This window comes from Microchirus variegatus, assembly GCF_963457635.1.
Source record: "Microchirus variegatus genome assembly, chromosome: 14".
In the NCBI taxonomy this organism is placed as follows: Eukaryota; Metazoa; Chordata; class Actinopteri; order Pleuronectiformes; family Soleidae; genus Microchirus; species Microchirus variegatus.
In genome coordinates, this window is record NC_139815.1 from 11,324,330 (window position 1) to 11,342,756 (window position 18,427).

General features: G+C 40.1%; 1 protein-coding gene across 1 annotated transcript in view; it reads right to left on the reverse strand.

The window, feature by feature from the left end:
* Positions 1 to 18,427, reverse strand: part of coro2ba (coronin, actin binding protein, 2Ba) — a gene marked incomplete at its 3' end in the record, with an annotated part of 35,051 nt that overhangs the window by 1,715 nt on the left and 14,909 nt on the right. Inside the window, exons 2-8 of the mRNA XM_083900960.1 lie at positions 11,398 to 11,598; positions 4,768 to 4,884; positions 2,730 to 2,879; positions 2,409 to 2,573; positions 1,085 to 1,201; positions 845 to 949; positions 86 to 182 (exon numbers count right to left, since the gene is read on the reverse strand). Coding sequence (XP_083757086.1) covers positions 86 to 182; positions 845 to 949; positions 1,085 to 1,201; positions 2,409 to 2,573; positions 2,730 to 2,879; positions 4,768 to 4,884; positions 11,398 to 11,598 — 952 coding nt within the window. The remainder of the gene's footprint in view (positions 1 to 85; positions 183 to 844; positions 950 to 1,084; positions 1,202 to 2,408; positions 2,574 to 2,729; positions 2,880 to 4,767; positions 4,885 to 11,397; positions 11,599 to 18,427) is intronic.

Below are 18,427 nucleotides of genomic sequence, written 5' to 3' on the forward strand. Positions count from 1 at the left end.
AACAAGAACAACGTTACAGCATGCAGTGACACTGTCTGCTCTCGGGAGGTGACTTTTTATATTGCTGATCAACAAAATGACTTACCGAGTCCTTTCTGTGGGGCCGGGGATCGGAACTCCATAAGGTATTCGATGTACGGCTTCTCTGTGGTGATCTCAAAGTAACGGATGTTGCCGTCCCCCTGCAAAGGCAACAGAATGAAAGATGGAACTCATGGAAGGTGTTTCTCGTGTCTTCAGTTTGGGTAAACCCTAACCCTAACCCAGCTGTTTGAACTGTTGCTTCTTGTGATATTTATACAGACATACTGTATATCATGAAAAATATGACACCTCCCTTTAATTAAAGCCAGAACATCGGGATTGCCCCCGGTGGCTGGCTGCAGTAAAGATAATAAACCCTGCCTCCTACACTCTTAGAAATAAGGGTTCCAAAAGGGTCCTTCTACAAGGGCTGAGGTTCTACCTGGAACCATTTGCTTCTGAAAACCCCTTTCCTGAATAAAGGGTTTTAAAAGGGTTCTTGGTGGTACCCTCCAAAAGGGTTCCAGGTGGAACCTTTATAAAAATGTTCTACCTGGAGCCAAAAAGGGTTCTCCTATGAGGACAAGCCGTAGAACCTTATATGGTTCTACTTAACACTTTTATTTCTAAGAGTGTACATGATAGTGGGTAGTTTCCTGTTTCCTGTTTTATTTTGGGATTCATATTTTCTCTTTTCAGATAATTGATTTCCTGTGCCCTGATTACTTGACCCTGCCCTTGGGGTTAGGGTTATATATATATATATATAGTAGTAGTAATACAAAATCCATGTTGTGTGACAGTAGGATATGGTTCTGACCTTGCCTGCCAGGTACAACATATGTGTGTCAGCGTCATAGAAGGGAAACAACAGTCCTGAGAGTCCGTCAATATCCTCCTCCGCTATTGGCATGGACAGATCCTCCTGTGAGAGTGAGGAGACACCACACAGTGAAGTACACACACACAAACACTCACGCACACAGACACACACTTGCTGTGCCCACTCTGGTATTATAAGCATGAGCCATAATATAATGGAGGTGTTGTCTTGTCTGACCTGATCCCACAGAGCTATCTGCCGGGTGTTCCAGCGAGAAACTCCAGTGGTGAGCAGCCGCTTCATGTTGCCCAGGAACACGACGCGGTTCACACGGTGGTTCTTAAAGCTGGCTTGCTGGTGGATCAGAAAACAAAGAGACCGTTTCAGTCTAAGACAGCATTTAACATAAACATCATGTGCTATTCTGCATAGCAGCCATTTTGATATGTTTTAGCAGAAAAAGCACTGATGTTTGTGATGTCACAAACAGTGGCTCTGGTAGTTCACTGAAGTCAGGACAGTGTGACAGCCATCGTTAACTAAAACCACAGTCCAACGATGTCTCTCCTTTGTGTTTTATTTCCACCTTTTTCATTGAGAGTCTATTTTTATATAGAGCAATATATTTTTACTACCTTCGATCTTGTCCACTAATAAGGAATGTACTCAATTTTGTTGTACATATTACAATGAGGGTTTTCTCCGGTTCCTCTCACAGTCCCAAAACATTAGGATTAGGGTAAATTGGACACTCTAATTTGACTGTAAGTGTGAGTGTGAGAGTGAACAGTTGTTTGGCTCTGTAAATTGGCTCTGTGATGGACTGGCGATCTGTCCAGGGTGTACTCCGCCTTTCGCCCCATGTCAACTGGAATTGGCACCAGCTGACATAGCATGTGGAGGATAGATTCTTTCTCATCTAACTTCTTTCATTTGTTTATACTTAGATTCACTGTATATTGCATATATTTCCAGATTGTCTACTTATTATTGTATTTTATTTTTATTTTTATTGTTTATTTTATTGTATTGTTTATTTTATTTCATTTAGCTTATTGTCTATTTCACTGTGTTATTTTATTTTATTTTATTTTATTTTATTTATCTGTATATCTGGCTCTTGTTTCCTCATGCTGTATTTCTTCTTACTTTGCACAGAGCATCTGGAACAAAAACAAAATTCCCCCCCGGGGATTAATAAAGTATTCTGATTCTGATTCTGATTCTGATTCTGATTCTGATAAAGCAGTAGAAGATGACTGGATGTTACAATGACAGTAAAGATATTCTATTTTATTCAAAGACATGCAGATTAATTGTTAGGTGTGAACATGAGTGTGAGTGTCTTTTTGTTTCTCTGCCCTGTGATGGACAGGTTTAACCATGCCATTTGCCCAGAGTCAGCTGGGATTGGCTCCAGTTCCCCTGTAACCCTTAATAAGCAGCGAAGAGGATAAGCAGCGAATAATAGATAGAGTATGGCAACCGAAAATAGCATTGGCCACACTCTCGTAGATAGTATTATATTATATAATCTAAGCATCACTCCGCTCTCTCTCACCTGAAGGACTCGCCCAGAGCGTGGCTCAATGACTCGCAGCTTCTTGTCTTTGCAGCTGGTGGCCAGCAGGCCGCCGTCTGTGTTGAAGGACATACTGAGGATGACGTCAGTGTGACAGTCGATCATTTTCACCGGCTCTCCGATCTCCAGGTTCCAGATCAGGATCTGAAGGAAGTTATTGTGTTGATGGGAGTTAGTACGGTATGTGGTGCTTGAGTCATTGGTGGGATGATGCTGTGAGGTCGTGAATGAAGGTAGACATTGTGTCCCCGAAGCACATTGAATGAGCTAAATGAATAAAATGATCGATTGATGTGGTACCTTATAGTCATAGCCAGCACTGAAGAGGATGCCACTGCTGGTTGGATGCCACTCGATCAGACCCACCCGCCTGCTGTGACCGTACAGCTCCAGCACAGCCTCCGTCATGTTTCGCCTCAGACCTCCCTCTGGGATTTCCCATACTCGCACCTGACACGTACACAGACATGCACCAAATGCAAATGAATACTCAGGGCATCCATCATCATGAAGCTTGTACACAAAGCACATTAACAGAGGTCATCAGTCCAATGAGTAACATCTGATGATGTGACCTATGTCTAGATCAGACTACCTGAATGTCCTGTAGTGTAACACAACTGAACACTAACAGAGGTTTTGGCATCTCCATGACATCCCAATGAGAATTCTAGCATGTTAGAAATGTTTCCTGGTCAATTTCTGTTTTCCTGCCTAGTCTGACATTTCCTACAATGTGCTCCCGGACGTTGACAAATGGGATAACAGAGTGCTCTGACGCGGTGTATTAAACAGACATAAACGTGGCAAAGAGGAAGAGGGATGCTGCTGCTGTTTGGTGGAATAGTGACCCACCCATTGGCACTCTGGCCTCTTTCAAGTCTCCTTAAGGGCAAAGAAATAATGGAGGCAACTCCTTGTCCGGCCTATCCGAAGACCTATGTGTGTGTAGTCAGCTTCTACACTGTTAGAAATAAGGGTTCCAAAAGGGTCCTTCTCCAAGGGCTGAGGTTCTACCTGGAACCATTTGCTTCTGAAAACCCCTTTCCCAAAGAAAGGGGTTTTCAAGGCTTCTTACTGGAACACTAATGGTTCCAGTAAGAACCATTTTGATCCAGAGAACCCTTTAAAACCTGTTTCCTGAATAAAGGCTTTAAAAGGGTTCCTGGTGGAACCTTTATAAACAGGTTCCACCTGGAGCCAAAAAGGGTTCTCCTATGAGGACAAGCTGAAGAACCTTATATGATTCTACTTAGCACTTTTATTTCTAAGAGTGTACATGATAGTGGGTAGTTTCCTGTTTTTCAAGTGTTCAAGGGTTCTTACTGGAACATTAATGGTTCCAGTAAGAACCATTTTGATCCAGAGAACCCTTCAAAACCCCTTTCCTGAATAAAGGGGTTTGAAAGGGTTCTTGGTGGAACCTTCCAAAAAGGATCCAGGTAGAACCTTTATAAAAAATAATGTTCTACCTGGAGCCAAAAAGGGTTCTCCTATGAGGACAAGCCGAAGAACCTTATTATGGTTCTACTTAGCACTTTAATTTCTAAGAGTGTACTTCACAAGGCAAAATGTAAACACTAGACACAATAGGCTCTTTCTAAGGCTACAAAAACAAACAATTTTAATTTAAAAGCACTTACGTACAGTAAATTTAATTTATTTATTATTATTATTACTATTAATTTATTAACTGCAAAAGTCTGTCACTATGTTGCAGCTGCCTCTGATCAAACATAATATAATAATATAATATTCCACATGCTATCACTGAAGCCCCGTATATTAGGATTATAGTGGATTACAGCTATGACTAGAGGCTCTGTGACCAGAGGAGATTATTCTCCAACAAGTGAAAGTACTTTACTTTGCTCACTAATGTAATGTGACAGGTGCATGTAATGAAAGAAAAAAAAGAAGCCCACATGGGTCTAAGCTTTGGTCATGAAACATGTGAGATTAAGACCGATACTGATTGAGATTTGATTTTGTGACTAATGTCTCCTTTTATATAATCTGTTACTAAACTGTTCAGCTGATTCATGTCTCGCTCAAATGCATTTTACATCTGTCATTTGCCATTTTCAGGCCACTGACCCAAAACAACATCGACAGGAGCAGTTTGCCAAACAAAGTGTAATCGCAACGCTGTGTCCGACACAAACTCTCTGTGAATCAGTGACTCTCTGTCCACGATGAACTCAAAGTACTATTCGCACACGTTGTACATTCAGTTTCTTGCTTAAGGTCACTGACATGCTCAGACTGATCTGGAGACTGAACCAGGAATCCTATGATACCAAAAAATAAATAAATAGAGAGAACGTGGGTCACTTGCCGACGAGTCCTCAGAGCAGGATGCGATAATGTTTTCAAAGAAAGGATTCCACTTGATGTCCAGTACATTGCCTTGGTGGCCACACACTTTTGGGCAGTGAGAATCCAGACGGCCAGACTGAAACAGAGCGGCAGAAGCACAACATTCATTTAGCTGTGGAGCACTTTTCATTGCTTTGACAAAATTACATTCACATTTTTGTATATAAAAAAAAGAATACAACACAAAGCTTCTTCGAATTAAACACAATTAAAATGCATTCACTCCTGATTGGGTCAGAAATATTTAAATTTCTTAAAAGACGTGGGACACATATGGGATAATATGGCGTTTTATCATTCAGTTCCTGTCACAGATAAGTGTACACGTCACTTTATCTTGCACCTGACATTCCCCCCACTTCATGAAGTGAAAATCTTGAAATGATTCCCAAAAAACAGGACATTTAATCATAATTCAGAAGTTCAATAATTATTTTTGGGCGGCATGGTGGAGCAGTGGTTTGCTCTGTTTCCTCACAGAAAGAAGGTTCTAGGATTGAAGTGGAACATCTCTGTGAGGGGTTTGCACATTCTCCCCACAAGTTCTCTAAGTTCTCTGGCTTTTGCAGGAAGTCTAACGTTGTCTTTGTTGATGTTAAAATATAGATGAAACGTTGTGTCGTTCCATTTGTGCATATTGGATGAGACAAGCTGTTTGACGTGACCTGCATACTGTTCTGTGTGCCACAATGTTGACATTAAAATGTTGTGCGTTGCCCATATAGATCATAAAGTTTATACATTATATGGGTAACACTTTAGATGAACATATTCACCATTAACTAGGTGTTTACTAGCATGCATATAAGTAGCATACTATTCCTTTAATAGTAAATATCAAGCACGTAATAACATCTTATGTAGGAAAACTCTTAATTCATGTCGTAATAGAGGTAGAATACGGTTATGTAGAATAAGGAGTTAATATGTGCTTAATGATGACTAATAAAGAGCTAGTATGTGACTCATATTTGCACCTAGTTAATGGTGAATATGTGTTCCCCTAATCTAAAATACCATTATATTATTCAGATAATGACTGATGGGAAACACAAAACCATTCTTGGTTCATGTTGATGTGAACATCAACAAAAACTAAAATAAAATATCCAGAGCAGAAGTAAAAAAATGACCCGGTTATTGTAAAGGGATTTTCTGAAGCACTTTGTTGTTATTGCAATAACCCACAGAGTCCACAGAGGGGCACTGGCTCATAACGACAGACAACACACATCTTGTACCTTTTTACAACCTCTCCTCATGCCATTAATATTTGATGATTTCAATCCACTGACCTCTTTATTTTTGAATGTCCTCAGAGATTCGTTTAAGAGAATGCAGTAATGCCACAGTGTTTACATGCGCTGTCCTCACTGAACCCTGAACATTGACCTCAGATCTACAGTATCATCAAGCCTTTTAACTCTCCTTTGAATAATGAATTTTTGGCTGTTTCCAGTAAAGACTTTGTATGAATTAAAACAGCCTTCTATCACTTCTACCACTGAAATTAACATGTTTTGTTATATAGTGGCAGGATAAATATACTGTAGGTCTGCTGTTGTTCATAGACAGAGCAAACTCAGACACATTACATGACTTTATCATTAACAAAAAGCAGCAGGGTGATTAATTATGAGGGGCCGTGTAGGCCATAATTCCCTTTTTACCTCTCACATACACAATTTTACCTCTCACATACACAATTTTACCTCTCACATACAATTTTTGTTTACCTATCAGATACTCTCTTTTACTTTGCACATACACAATTTTGCCTCACACATTCACAATTTTACCTCTCACATGTAATGTGTAAAAAATGTAATGTGAGAGGTAAAAAAAAAATGTAATGTGAGAGGTAAAATTGTGTATGTGAGAGGTACAAAAGGAATTATGGCCTACACGGCCCCTCATAATCATCCGTGTGACTTTGTACCATGAAAGGTTCTCACAGCAATCATGCAAGAATTAAACACTGCTCATATATAAACACGTTATGGATTAAAATTTTAGGACTGAGTGGATTAGGATTATGACTAGAGGTTTGAACATAGTCTGAAAACAGTAATAACCTTGTTGGATTGATGTACTCCTCATTTAGTATATAATATAAATAACCTACAAATATGAAGTGTGTTGGGAACCGTGGGGTTTGGGATTGAAACATTTTTTTTGCTGCTTGAATTTCACATTTCTGTGACGATTCACTGCAGCCTCAGATAAAATCATTAAGACTGCAAATGTGACTGTCAACTGACAGATACATTGGTAATGTACTCAGATCAACATTAGGCCTGATTGTGCTTCCGCAGTTCATTGAAGAGCCCCACTGGTGACGCACAGACGCACTGATAAGCTACCACCACACTCAATAATGTGCTTACTAACATGGGACAGCACAACGTTATATCACAACCACAGACATGTAGAAGATTTGTGTATGGAAACTATAAAATGCCTCCTGTGGCCCGAAATGAAGATAATACTTGAATTACATCATCGGAAAAGGAAGGACGGAAGGAACTAATCTGATTAGCCAGTTGCAGATTTGGAGCAGAATATTAAATGTGATCTCTTCCCCATGACGGGCCATTGCACATGCTGGATCACGTACAGTGTAATTAAATAAATGGGATATTTTAATGCTTTGGTTTATCTCACGTAATGAATGTTGTTGATGCTGCTCGTGTGCTCTGCCTGCAGAGTTAGGACAGTCAGGTGGTTTGGGCTCTGTCACAGGATCATGGGTACAGTGAGACCTTGTTTACAGAGTCCAACGTCATACTGCAGCAAAGTATATCCTTGTTTGGGAAATAATGTTATACTGTATATACCCTGTATCATATGTCTTACATTAGGCTACTGGTAAGAAAACCAGGCAAATATGTTGTAGATCAATTTAAAGCAAGAAACAACTGAGGACTAATAAGGCTGCAAGTGTTTGCTTTGGTGTTAGTGTGTAGTTTGGGAAACGAAATGATTAGAAAAATATCAATAATAACAGTTTAAAAACCTATAGATGTTCAATTATGATCACAAAAATAGCTGGATATATTGGTATATTGTTTGAAAGGGAAATTAAAGGTGAAATTGGCAATACTGGAGAACATTTAGTAAAGTAAGTGACCTTTTAAACAACATGATCTTTGTGTGTTACGCAAATAATAAACTCTCAGCTCATTCACGGGTACGGAAGCATCTGTTAACATAATTTGATGAGTACGCAAGTGTGTGTGTGTGTGTGTGTGTGTGTGTGCTGTCTAAGCATTTCATCTGGGATGAACATGATTAGATAAAGCTTTATGTCTTCAAATGATGTTTTTCCATTTTGCCAAAATGTATAATTTTAGTCGTTGCTTCATTTATGCATTCGAGATGATTTCGAGATGATTTCAAAAGAAACGATCAGTGTTGTTATTGTTCTACTCAATTACGATGAGCAAACTGACTGATATGCCTCAGTGTGCAGTACAGCAGTAGCTGCCGTTTGCCATTTTTGACTCAGTGATTCAGTGTGTGGTGAGGAAGAAAGTGTTTGTGTCCTCATGTGTCATTGTCTGGGCAGGACTGTGTGCCAGCTGGTGTCAGTGGGGTTCTTCCACTCACCACTGACCCTGTCTGGGACGAACCATGTGTCTGTCTCCCTTTGCTGTCTACTATGCTTGTCTACTATTACTTAGCTTTTCCCACTACATTGACAGGAGGCGCTTTGTAATATATTAATTTTTATTTTGTAAATTATATCTTCAAAATAGTGACATGAGTAACGATATTAAACATTCGATTTTTAATTCAGCTATTTTATGTAATCACAGCCGTGTGACTCGTTTACATGCACAGTTTAATCGAGCTAAGGCTGTAGTCTGACTAAGACAGCTCTTAAGCTAGTGCGTATTGAACAGCGAGCAACAAAATGGAACGTGCCATGGTTCTGTATGTTTTCGTACCCGCAGCACATGCTAATCATGATACAAATTAGATCAAGCATGGCTCTTTTGGTTGCCATTTTGTCCAATGAAAGATGGCTTTTTCTACTTCTGGGTCAAACACCAGGGAGGAAATTTTGGTGCATTTAGAGAACGCCAAGTCCGACTCCAGTCTGATTAATCGTATACATGCATGAGTAATCGGACTATGAATCGCATTATGCAAGTATGTTAGTCCGATTAAGACTAGCTCGATTTTAGTCGACTAACGTGCTTACATGACTCTCAACTTGCATGGAATCAGAATGACATATCATACATTATTCTTATAAAGCGAGAGTAGTTTTTAAAAAGTAAGAGTTTTGTAATTCGCCAGAATTCCTCAGAGGGGCAGTAAAGATTCCACACTGGAGCTTTAATTCTACAGCTGTGACCTGATTATCACATATTTTGCATGTAATAGAATAGAATGTGCATTTGTACACACTTAACAAACTATGCTAAATGTATGCCACCATTTTCTGTGTGCTTGCAGTTAACAGATAAGAGAATGTATCGCCTCTTTTATATGAATAAATAATGCAAGATTTGGAGCCTCAAATATGCTTACTTAAAAATACATTATGTTACTGTTTGTCCTTATTTTAACAGTTTAATACAATGCTTGATAATATTTGAAGCAGCAGCCAGCATCTGTGCTGCAGCTAAATGTGATAAGTGTTCAGTTCAGCGGAAACCCTTGGAAATGCTTAAGTGCAATTTACCTTGATTTGCAGGAAATCAATGACATTATGACCTTAGTTTCAGTTCATGAATTATGAGCGCATTATGTTTGCACAGTAGATATTACCTTATCAAAATATGTAAAAACTGGAAAAGCAGCCTTGTTAAAATGATTTAATTTAACATTTCCATGAGATTAAGTCATAAAAACACCCTGCTGCAAAGGAGAAATCAGCACTTTTTCATTCTATCTGATAAACTGGAGCCCTGCCGTATTTGGGAACCACTGTCATAAACTTAACATCATATAAACCCAAATCTACCCCTCAAATAGCCCTGTGAAAGCTTCTCACGGAGCTATAAGTAAAAGGACACACAGAGACAGACAGGCAGACAGAGACAGTTGTAGAGTGAAATATAGCTGAGCTGTCCCTGCCTCAGATAGCGGATCTGCTCAGCTAAGTGAAAACGTCTCTGCCTCGCTGGATTCTGCTCTGCAGCCAAGAGCTTTTCAAGCACCTTGGCACAGGCTCTGTTAAGAAGCAAAAACACTTAATGGTCGCTCAGAGCTAAAACTCCACTGTGTGCAAAGTGGAGTGACCTGCAAAGCACAAAATAACTCATATTTGTACTGCATTATTGTTCATTTAGACTTTCTGTCACACCTAGATGGATAAAAAATACTATTTGGATAATTATCTTCAAAAAATAAAATCTCAACTCCTATGCCAGTGAATTATTAAAAATGAGTATCTGAGTGTGAGGGTGAGTTATTATCCATGCATTTGTGGATTTTACCACTATTACCGAGCTCCCACTGGCAACACAGCACTTTTAAGACTGGTAGTTTGTGCTCACAGGTAATGTCCGTGGTTCATTTCTGTGGAAACAGCTCTTTAACTTCACATTTTATTGTACGGATAAATAGCTGAAACCCACAAAACAAGTCTACACCCTTAAATAACGTGATAGTAACGTCTTTAAATCTCCATGAGTCCCTCAAGCTATGATTGTTAACTTTATTGTATGTTGAAAAAGTACCACACCCAAATACAGTAAGAGCATACACCGTTCTAAAGTTTGGGGTCAGCTATACCATTTATTTGTGTTTTCCATTAATACCTTTATTCATCAAAATAGCTGCAAAACGAATAGAAAATATAGTCAAGACATTGACAAGATTAGAAATAGTGATATTTATTCCAAATAATGATTTTGCCCTTTCGTCTAAGAACCAGCAAAACTGTTTTCAGCTGTGCTAACATCATTGCACAAGGGTTTTCTAATCGTCCAATAGCCTTCTAACGCGATTAGCAAACACAATGTACCATTAGAACACTGGAAATGGGCCTCTATACACCTCTATATCATGTTATAATGAAAACATGGCCCACGACCTCAGCATCTTTTAAACACAGTGTGTAGCTGAGGCTCAGCTTCCAGCGAGGTAATAGAATATATATGTGAATATATATAATATATGTTTGCTAGCAATGTTTTTATAACAGAAATAATAAGACATTTGCTCGCAGCGGCTTTAATTACAGTTGTCCACACTATTATTTATGTAATTTAAAATAAATGTCTGTTTTTGATATTAATACATACTAATAATTATACATTATTATCAAGTATACGGTGGTGTGCAATATTGTGAACAATTGTTTTATTTCCCACTTTTTGTTCTCTAGGCCGGCCCCCTCTTGACCACAATAGATGCGCATCGGCCCCCAGGTCATTTGAGTTTGAGACCCCTGATGTATAGAATGTATTTCTGATTCATTTAATGTTATATTCATTGAAAAAAAGTGCATTTCCTCAAAAAATAAGGACATTTCTAAGTGACCCCAAACTTTTGAACGGTAGTGTACACATTTATATATATATATACAATCTATGCTGCGATTGTAACCAAAGGATAAGAATGTAAAGGTTACCTGGGACACAGGTATCACGATAAAAGAGCCTCCTCCAGCGCTCTCTGTAATGACTGCGAGGAACTTGGAGTTGACGGCACAGAAGTGGTTGTCGTGGACGTTCTTGGTGATGGGGACGCCGTCAAAGCAGTGCTCCCGGTTGGCTACTTTTCCGTAGACATTTCGAAACTTGGAGCTTCGGTAGGTCGGACGCCATGACATCTGAGAGGAAAACAAGAAAGAGGATAACAGGAAAGTCCCACATACAGTACACTAAGCCAGAAAAGCAGAGATAAAAACTGAAAACTTGAAAACTTGTCCAATACTTTTTTACTGACAAAAAGCTGGATTTAACTTTCCTGAATCAAGAAAGTGCTCCCAATATTATACATTATGGCTATGTTACAGCAGAATGAGCACTGAACATGATCAATCAGTGAAGTCTAATGTTGCATTCCCATTTACAAACCCACAGTTGCAGGGTGGGCTGTCCCATCTGTGCAAACATGATAACAGTCACACATGCATTTTGTGTGAAGTCGCCCAAACTGGTCAGCGGCGTGAGACATGGGGAGAGTGAAAACAGTTTTGACACTATTTTTCATGTAGCAGAGCTTGTGATAAATTTCGTCCATAAAACATTTTCATGACAAAGACACCAGTATGATTATTCTCTTTTACTGCTTGGCAGCCAGTGCGTCACCACACCAGGACCCCCATCACCATGAGAAATGCATTGATTTTGACTCCAGACACAGGAAGTGGTTGTGAAATGATCTTTGCCCTCAAAAGGGACAGAAGCTGTGGGAATTTTTCACTCTTTTTCTTTTTAAGAAACTTCCTGAAACCGGTTCTGTTCGCGTGCATAATGGCAGCGGGGGTGAAAGGTTTCATGATTCAGAGGCAAATCAGTGGCAGCAACATTGGATGATATCAGACAAACCTCTATTGAGCATTGTTTCTCAGATAAGAAGGAGGGGTGGTCTGGTCAGAGTGGTGTACGCATGCTAATGCAAACTTCCTCATACGATGCTGCTGCCCTTGTCTGTCCATTCCCGTTCCTTCTCAAACCAAATTGGAAAAACACAAGTGTTCACTTCAGTAGGTACTATATCTAACTGATGGGTAAAGTTTAAAAAAATTGACATATTGATATCCAAAAGGCCAGTGATGCATCACGGGGATGCAGAATGGAGCAGATCACAACTGATCTGCTCCATTCAAATCCAGATCAGCTGTTTTCGGAGCCGTGTCTCTCTACGAGCAGCATAATGGCAGCTTGTTAAAGAATTAATGTAGAACAGAAGAGCAGCAGAGAGCGGCCCGAGGGACACTCAGAGGAGATGGGGAGTGAAGAGGAGTCGGCTGATTTGAGCCCTCTTCACAAGGATGCTCATTCACTGCCCACTGGCGTATATGAGACAGAGAGGATGTCTGTCTGACTGCGTCTGTCTTGTCTCACCAGTTTGAGCACACACACACACACACACACACACACACACACACACACGCACACGCACGCACACTCACAATCCAAAAGACTAACAGTTGAAATGACACCGTATTTACCAACACGGATCACAAGATGTGTGCGTCACCTCCCTTCAGGGTTTCACACTGTGAGATCTTGTTCACTTTGCGTACTTTCCCAATTAAAATGTCTTTAAATGTCCCCCTCTGTCATGTCTACTACTGTACGCATCAATCTGTCCTCTTACCTTACCAGTGTCCTCCCTTACTGTGACACCACAGTCACAGTTTTCCAGTCTTCTTGTGAACAAGACTCCAGGATCTCCTCTAATCCTTCCTTCCTTCCCCTTCTACTCCAAGCGGGAGGGCATGTGTGCACTCTACCTCCTTCTGTCTCAGGCTCTCCCTCCCCTTTAAACTCCCTCTTCTCCTCCTACTTGTACTGATAGCTGGAGGACTATAGAACCCCCCCCCCTCCTCCTCCTTCTCCTCCTCCATCCTGCTCATACACCCTTCTCTCCCATCCTGGCATTCAGTCAGCCCTCTGTCTCTTTCTGTCTCTTCTAGTCCATCAGATGCATAGATGTGTTAGATGAGTACTGCCATTCATCCTTCTTCCTTTCCCGCCCAGAACTTGTTTGAAAAGATGAGGGCCTCCTTCTTCTTCCTGCACCACCAGACGTTTTTTTTTTCCTACCCCATCCATCGTTTTACATCTCATCTCCATACAGTTTTTAGTCTTATCCTGCACTCTTGTGTTTGCATGTAAATATGTGCTGAATAAAAGAAAGAAAAGATGGTGAATTGAATGCATTTCATGTCCTGTTCAATTCTGAATAACTCTTGGTCTGTGAATATATTGCTGTTAAAACCCGTATTATGGTTATTGTTGTGTATTAACCCTTCAACAGCAAGTGCATTGCAGTTTGCACTCTGCATTACTGCAATTCTGCGGCAGTTTGTGCTACCTGAAAAAAATGGAACGGTTTCTGAAAGTCGAGAAGTCGCAAATCAAAACCAATACGTGGTTATTACGTTAATTTCAAATCAGCATCTTTGTCATTAGAGAGGATAGAGTTGGAAAAACGCCTGTTTTTTGGACATTTCAAATTAAGCATGCAAAATCTGGTGTTTGTGTACAACTACAGTGTTTTTTCTCAATAAAAACTTTTTTGCTTTTCTTCATTTTAAAATGTCAATTCACTATTTTGGTTCAAATAAGATCCGGACACGCATTTTGAGGCTTAGGTGTCAACTTTTCCAATGCATATTTAAATATTTCACTGTAAACTGGAGCCTTTATATAAACCCTTGTGTCTGTTAGGAAACACTTTTGTGTAAATATAACTGAGGCAGGTGTTGCAGTGAAAATTGCTTCCCCTGATGATTTTCCTCTGTGTTTTTGAAATACTGGTGGAACCCTGCAGCTTCACTGTCTGTTCACAGTCTTGGCCCTGGGCCTATAGACCTTGTATGTGTGTGTGTGTGTTTGTGTAGCAGTCTTGCGTGTGGTTCCTCTGACCATATGTTGTCTGATTGCACCGGTACAGCACACATTTACTGGAGGGTTCATGACTGTAAGGCAGCACACTGGAGACAGCAGAGCTGGGTTAATGAGTTGGGTTTTTAAAAGACACTGCCTGAAGACACTGGTGCTGCTACGTTGTGCACGCTAGTTTTTAATCCATGTTCAAGTGTTAAGAAAGCAGCAACTGTTTTGGACCATCAAAGTATAAAAGCAGACATAAAATGTCGGTAACACTTTAGATTAGAGAACACATAATATGTGTTCTCTTATTTTTTATTCACTATTAACTAGGTGCTTACTAACATAAGTCGCATACTAGCCCTTTATTAGTAAATATTAAGCACGTATTAACACCTTATGAAGGAAAATTCTTAATTAATGTCGTAATAGAGTTAGAATAAGGTTATGTAGAATAAGGTGTTAATACATGTTTAATGATTACTATTAAAGGGCTAGTATGCTACTTATATAAGCACCTAGTTGTGAATGTTCCCTAACCTCAAGTGTTACCAAAATGTCTAAAAGCACAAACAATCCACTTACAGTGACCAGTTTTTCACAATATCAACATCACTTGACTGAACTCATTCAGCTCAACCACAGTCACACAGTCTCAAACTGTAAACAGTCGGTGGCAACACACACACACGCGGTCGTTCGGAACAATAAAAGCCTATTCAAGCCACATCAAATTATATCAATGGGTTAACTTTTTCCAATCATGATTTCCTTAGCGCATTTGCCAAATAAGGAAGTAGAACCATCTGAGCTTACATTCAATAGATACAAAAGACAAATCCATCCGGATTCAATGACGACTCAGTGAGGCCCTGTCAGGCCACAATGTCAAGCTCTTTCTCTCTCTCCCCCCCTTACTTGGCAGTGACACTGTTCAGTCATTTATCATGACTTCCGTCTCTGCTAGCAAATATCACAAAAAACAGAAATATCCCATTGGCTCCTTTGGCAAAAGCGCTCTCTGAGTGTGGAGAGGGACTTGGCGTGTGTCAGTTTGACATGTCAGACGGGACACATGAGGAACTACTTTCTAAAGGATTTGCATTAATGGCTAACAGCCAACTGTCAACATTATTGGTGGAAGTTAATCCTTATATAGAAAGACTCTGTTACTGCGATGTTACATTTAAGATTTCTAACCTAACACACACAAAACGGTGATGTCACATTCTTGAAGACTAACTGAACATGACCCAACGTTCCAAAACTGTGATGCAACATTTGTACAATTTCTAACAATTTGTCAAAGTGGGTCAATGTCAATGTGATCCAACATTTCAGACCTGTGGTGTAACAATCTAAACGTATACGGAAATTACATTTACAATACTAGGTTATTACATAATAATACATTATGTAATAACAGTATATTCCAGAGGGATAACCCCAACGTTGCAATAGCGAGATTGGAAAGGGGGGGAAAAAAACCTACAGGCTTATATTATGCAAAACCAACTTTTTAATCTTTTTATACTTATATTTGAGATTCTGGAGGCCCTATCAGTAGGCAAAGTGAAAAGAGATTACTCAGTCTGTTTTTGTGGTCCGCTATTGACTGTTGACCTCTGCACCATATCTGATGTCAGAGTTGGAATTGTTGTCTCCTGGAGCTCCAAGTGTTCTATTCTTGGCTGCACAGTGCAGCACAGAGTTCTACACAAACTTCCAGCCTCAGAGGATTCACTTGTCCAGTGGATACATTTTTATATATGACGGCAATGTGTCAGCTAGAGTCGGCAAATAATGGCTTTTCCAAATGCTAACTGCTGTTAGCTGCCAGAGCCTCAGCAAAGGCCATATTATACTTCTCCGACTGCGTAATGCGTTATCCGACTGCGTAACCACGGAGACCCGTCGAGCCTTCATACTTCTCCGTCGTGATAACGGATACGCGCTGCAATTTCCCGCCCGATCAGTAGGGGTCGCTACGCAAGGTTGTTGTGCTTTTGGCTACAGTGAGCAATGGCGTCCGAGAGAGAAAAACTGTTGTTGTTGCAGCGGAAAAACATTGAAACAGTGGCCGTTTCTCACTTTTCTGTGTCCCGGAACGCAGTTTTAAGATAATTTGAGGCGAGAAATTAGCCATTTAGAGTCTAAACATGTGGTTTGTGTATTAAGATATGACGTATTTATAGTTTGGCAGCGACGTTGTCGGGGGTGATCAGCTCCACCTCTGTGGACACTCGGTGTGCACTGTGGTCGGCACAGAGTAGCGTTAGCTCGGCCTGTCCTGAGGACCAAACGCAGCTCTTGCCGTCTCCGTTGTCCATTGACGGAGTGACGGACAATTAAAAAAATATTGTGTGCAGTCGGAGACGACGCAGAGGCTCTTCGACACGATCTCCGTCGACGCAGAGGGCTCTGCGTAACCTACATGGAGCACTTTACGCAGTAAAGGGTATAAATTGGGCTTAACGCTGACATAGTTTCCTGTGTCTCATTTGCATTTAAAGAGACAGGCACTCAAAAGCGAGCGTTCTGAACAGGGCTGTTTTGGCAGCGTGATTGAACTGCTGTGGTGCTTCATCCTTATGGTATTTTGACCAAAGCATGTCACAGACATGTTCATTAGGACACCAGGGAACTAGGTTAACTTGTAGGCACAGGGTATAATATGACTCCTTTAATGAAATAAAGCACTAAAATTATTAACTAAACCACCGCTGCCAAGCAGCTGACTCCACACCAGAATTGTCCAGGAGACCCAAAAAACACGAAGTGAAAGGTAAAGTCTGCCCGGGAGACCTTTGATAACCTGAAAGGCTGACATTACAACAAACTCTTCAGAAGCACAAGTTATACACTGGGAAACAGGTAAGTGACATCAAACACACACAAAGTTCTGAGTTGGTGTTTATAGATACACCGACAACTTAAGCAGACACAGGGAGAAGCTCTCACTGCCTCTGAAGGTGAGACAATGATGAGTCAGCACAGAGCACTGGAGACTCAGGGTATTTGAACACTCCCCACACCCAACGGCAGTCAGTGCCACACACACCTGACTGCAGTGAGTTGATTCTCCCACCAACTCTCACAGAGACAGAAGATTGAGCGCCCTCACAAATGTTCCATATTTCTGACCCTATTGTAGGAGCCAGTATTGGGTTCATTTAGTTTAGGGTTAGTATAAATTAATGCAAGTGTTATTTGTGAAAGGAGTTTTCCGTTGACCTTAAGCCTTAGAGTAAATAATCCTTGCAAGGAAAGGAACGTGGCTTTGTGGAGCTTTGATATAATAACAATTCTAGTCTACTTTAACAGATTTGACAGCAAAATTCACAACATAATTCAGGAATTGTATTTGCCAATAATGCAGAACTGTAACAGGCAATTCTAAATTTCTTAAAGGACATAACCAAAAATGTGGAACTGTGATGTAATATTCTAGAATTTAAAACCTTTAGAATTAAATTTGATTCTGTCAAACTGTGACCTAACAATCGAGATATCGAAACACGCACACTGAGTAATTTTTTTTTTTTTTTTAGATAAAGGTATACATCAAATGTTCCCATGGAATGTATCTTATTGACTGTGGTGACCTGAATTTGACATGTGGGAGTGGGATATTTGTATTTTAAACTTTTTTTTTTCATTATTCTGTACTTCTGAATTTTCTTCGACCAGGAGGTCGGTATTCTTTAAAAAAAATTTGTGTGAAATATATCATCATTGACTGAACTGGTGCCACATTTCTAAAAAGAAAGAATGACTTTCATTTGTTTTGAAAGATACTGACATTCTTATTCACAGGTTTAAGCTCACGTTAGCATGTTAACAAGCTTAATTCAGACTATGCACCTGTTCAATTATTATTTCTCATGAACAAAGTGGACAGCATTATGACGAGCACCGTGAAATAACGCTGCATAGGAGGTGAGTGGGTGTACAGTACATGATGACAGGATGTTTCTCGGTGATAATGGTGGGAGATGCAGGAGCTCATATAGTGGCAGCTCTATAGGCATTAAGCCAAAACCATTAAGCAGTGGTAATGGTGCAAAGAGCATAGTACTTAAGAGTGGGAAACAC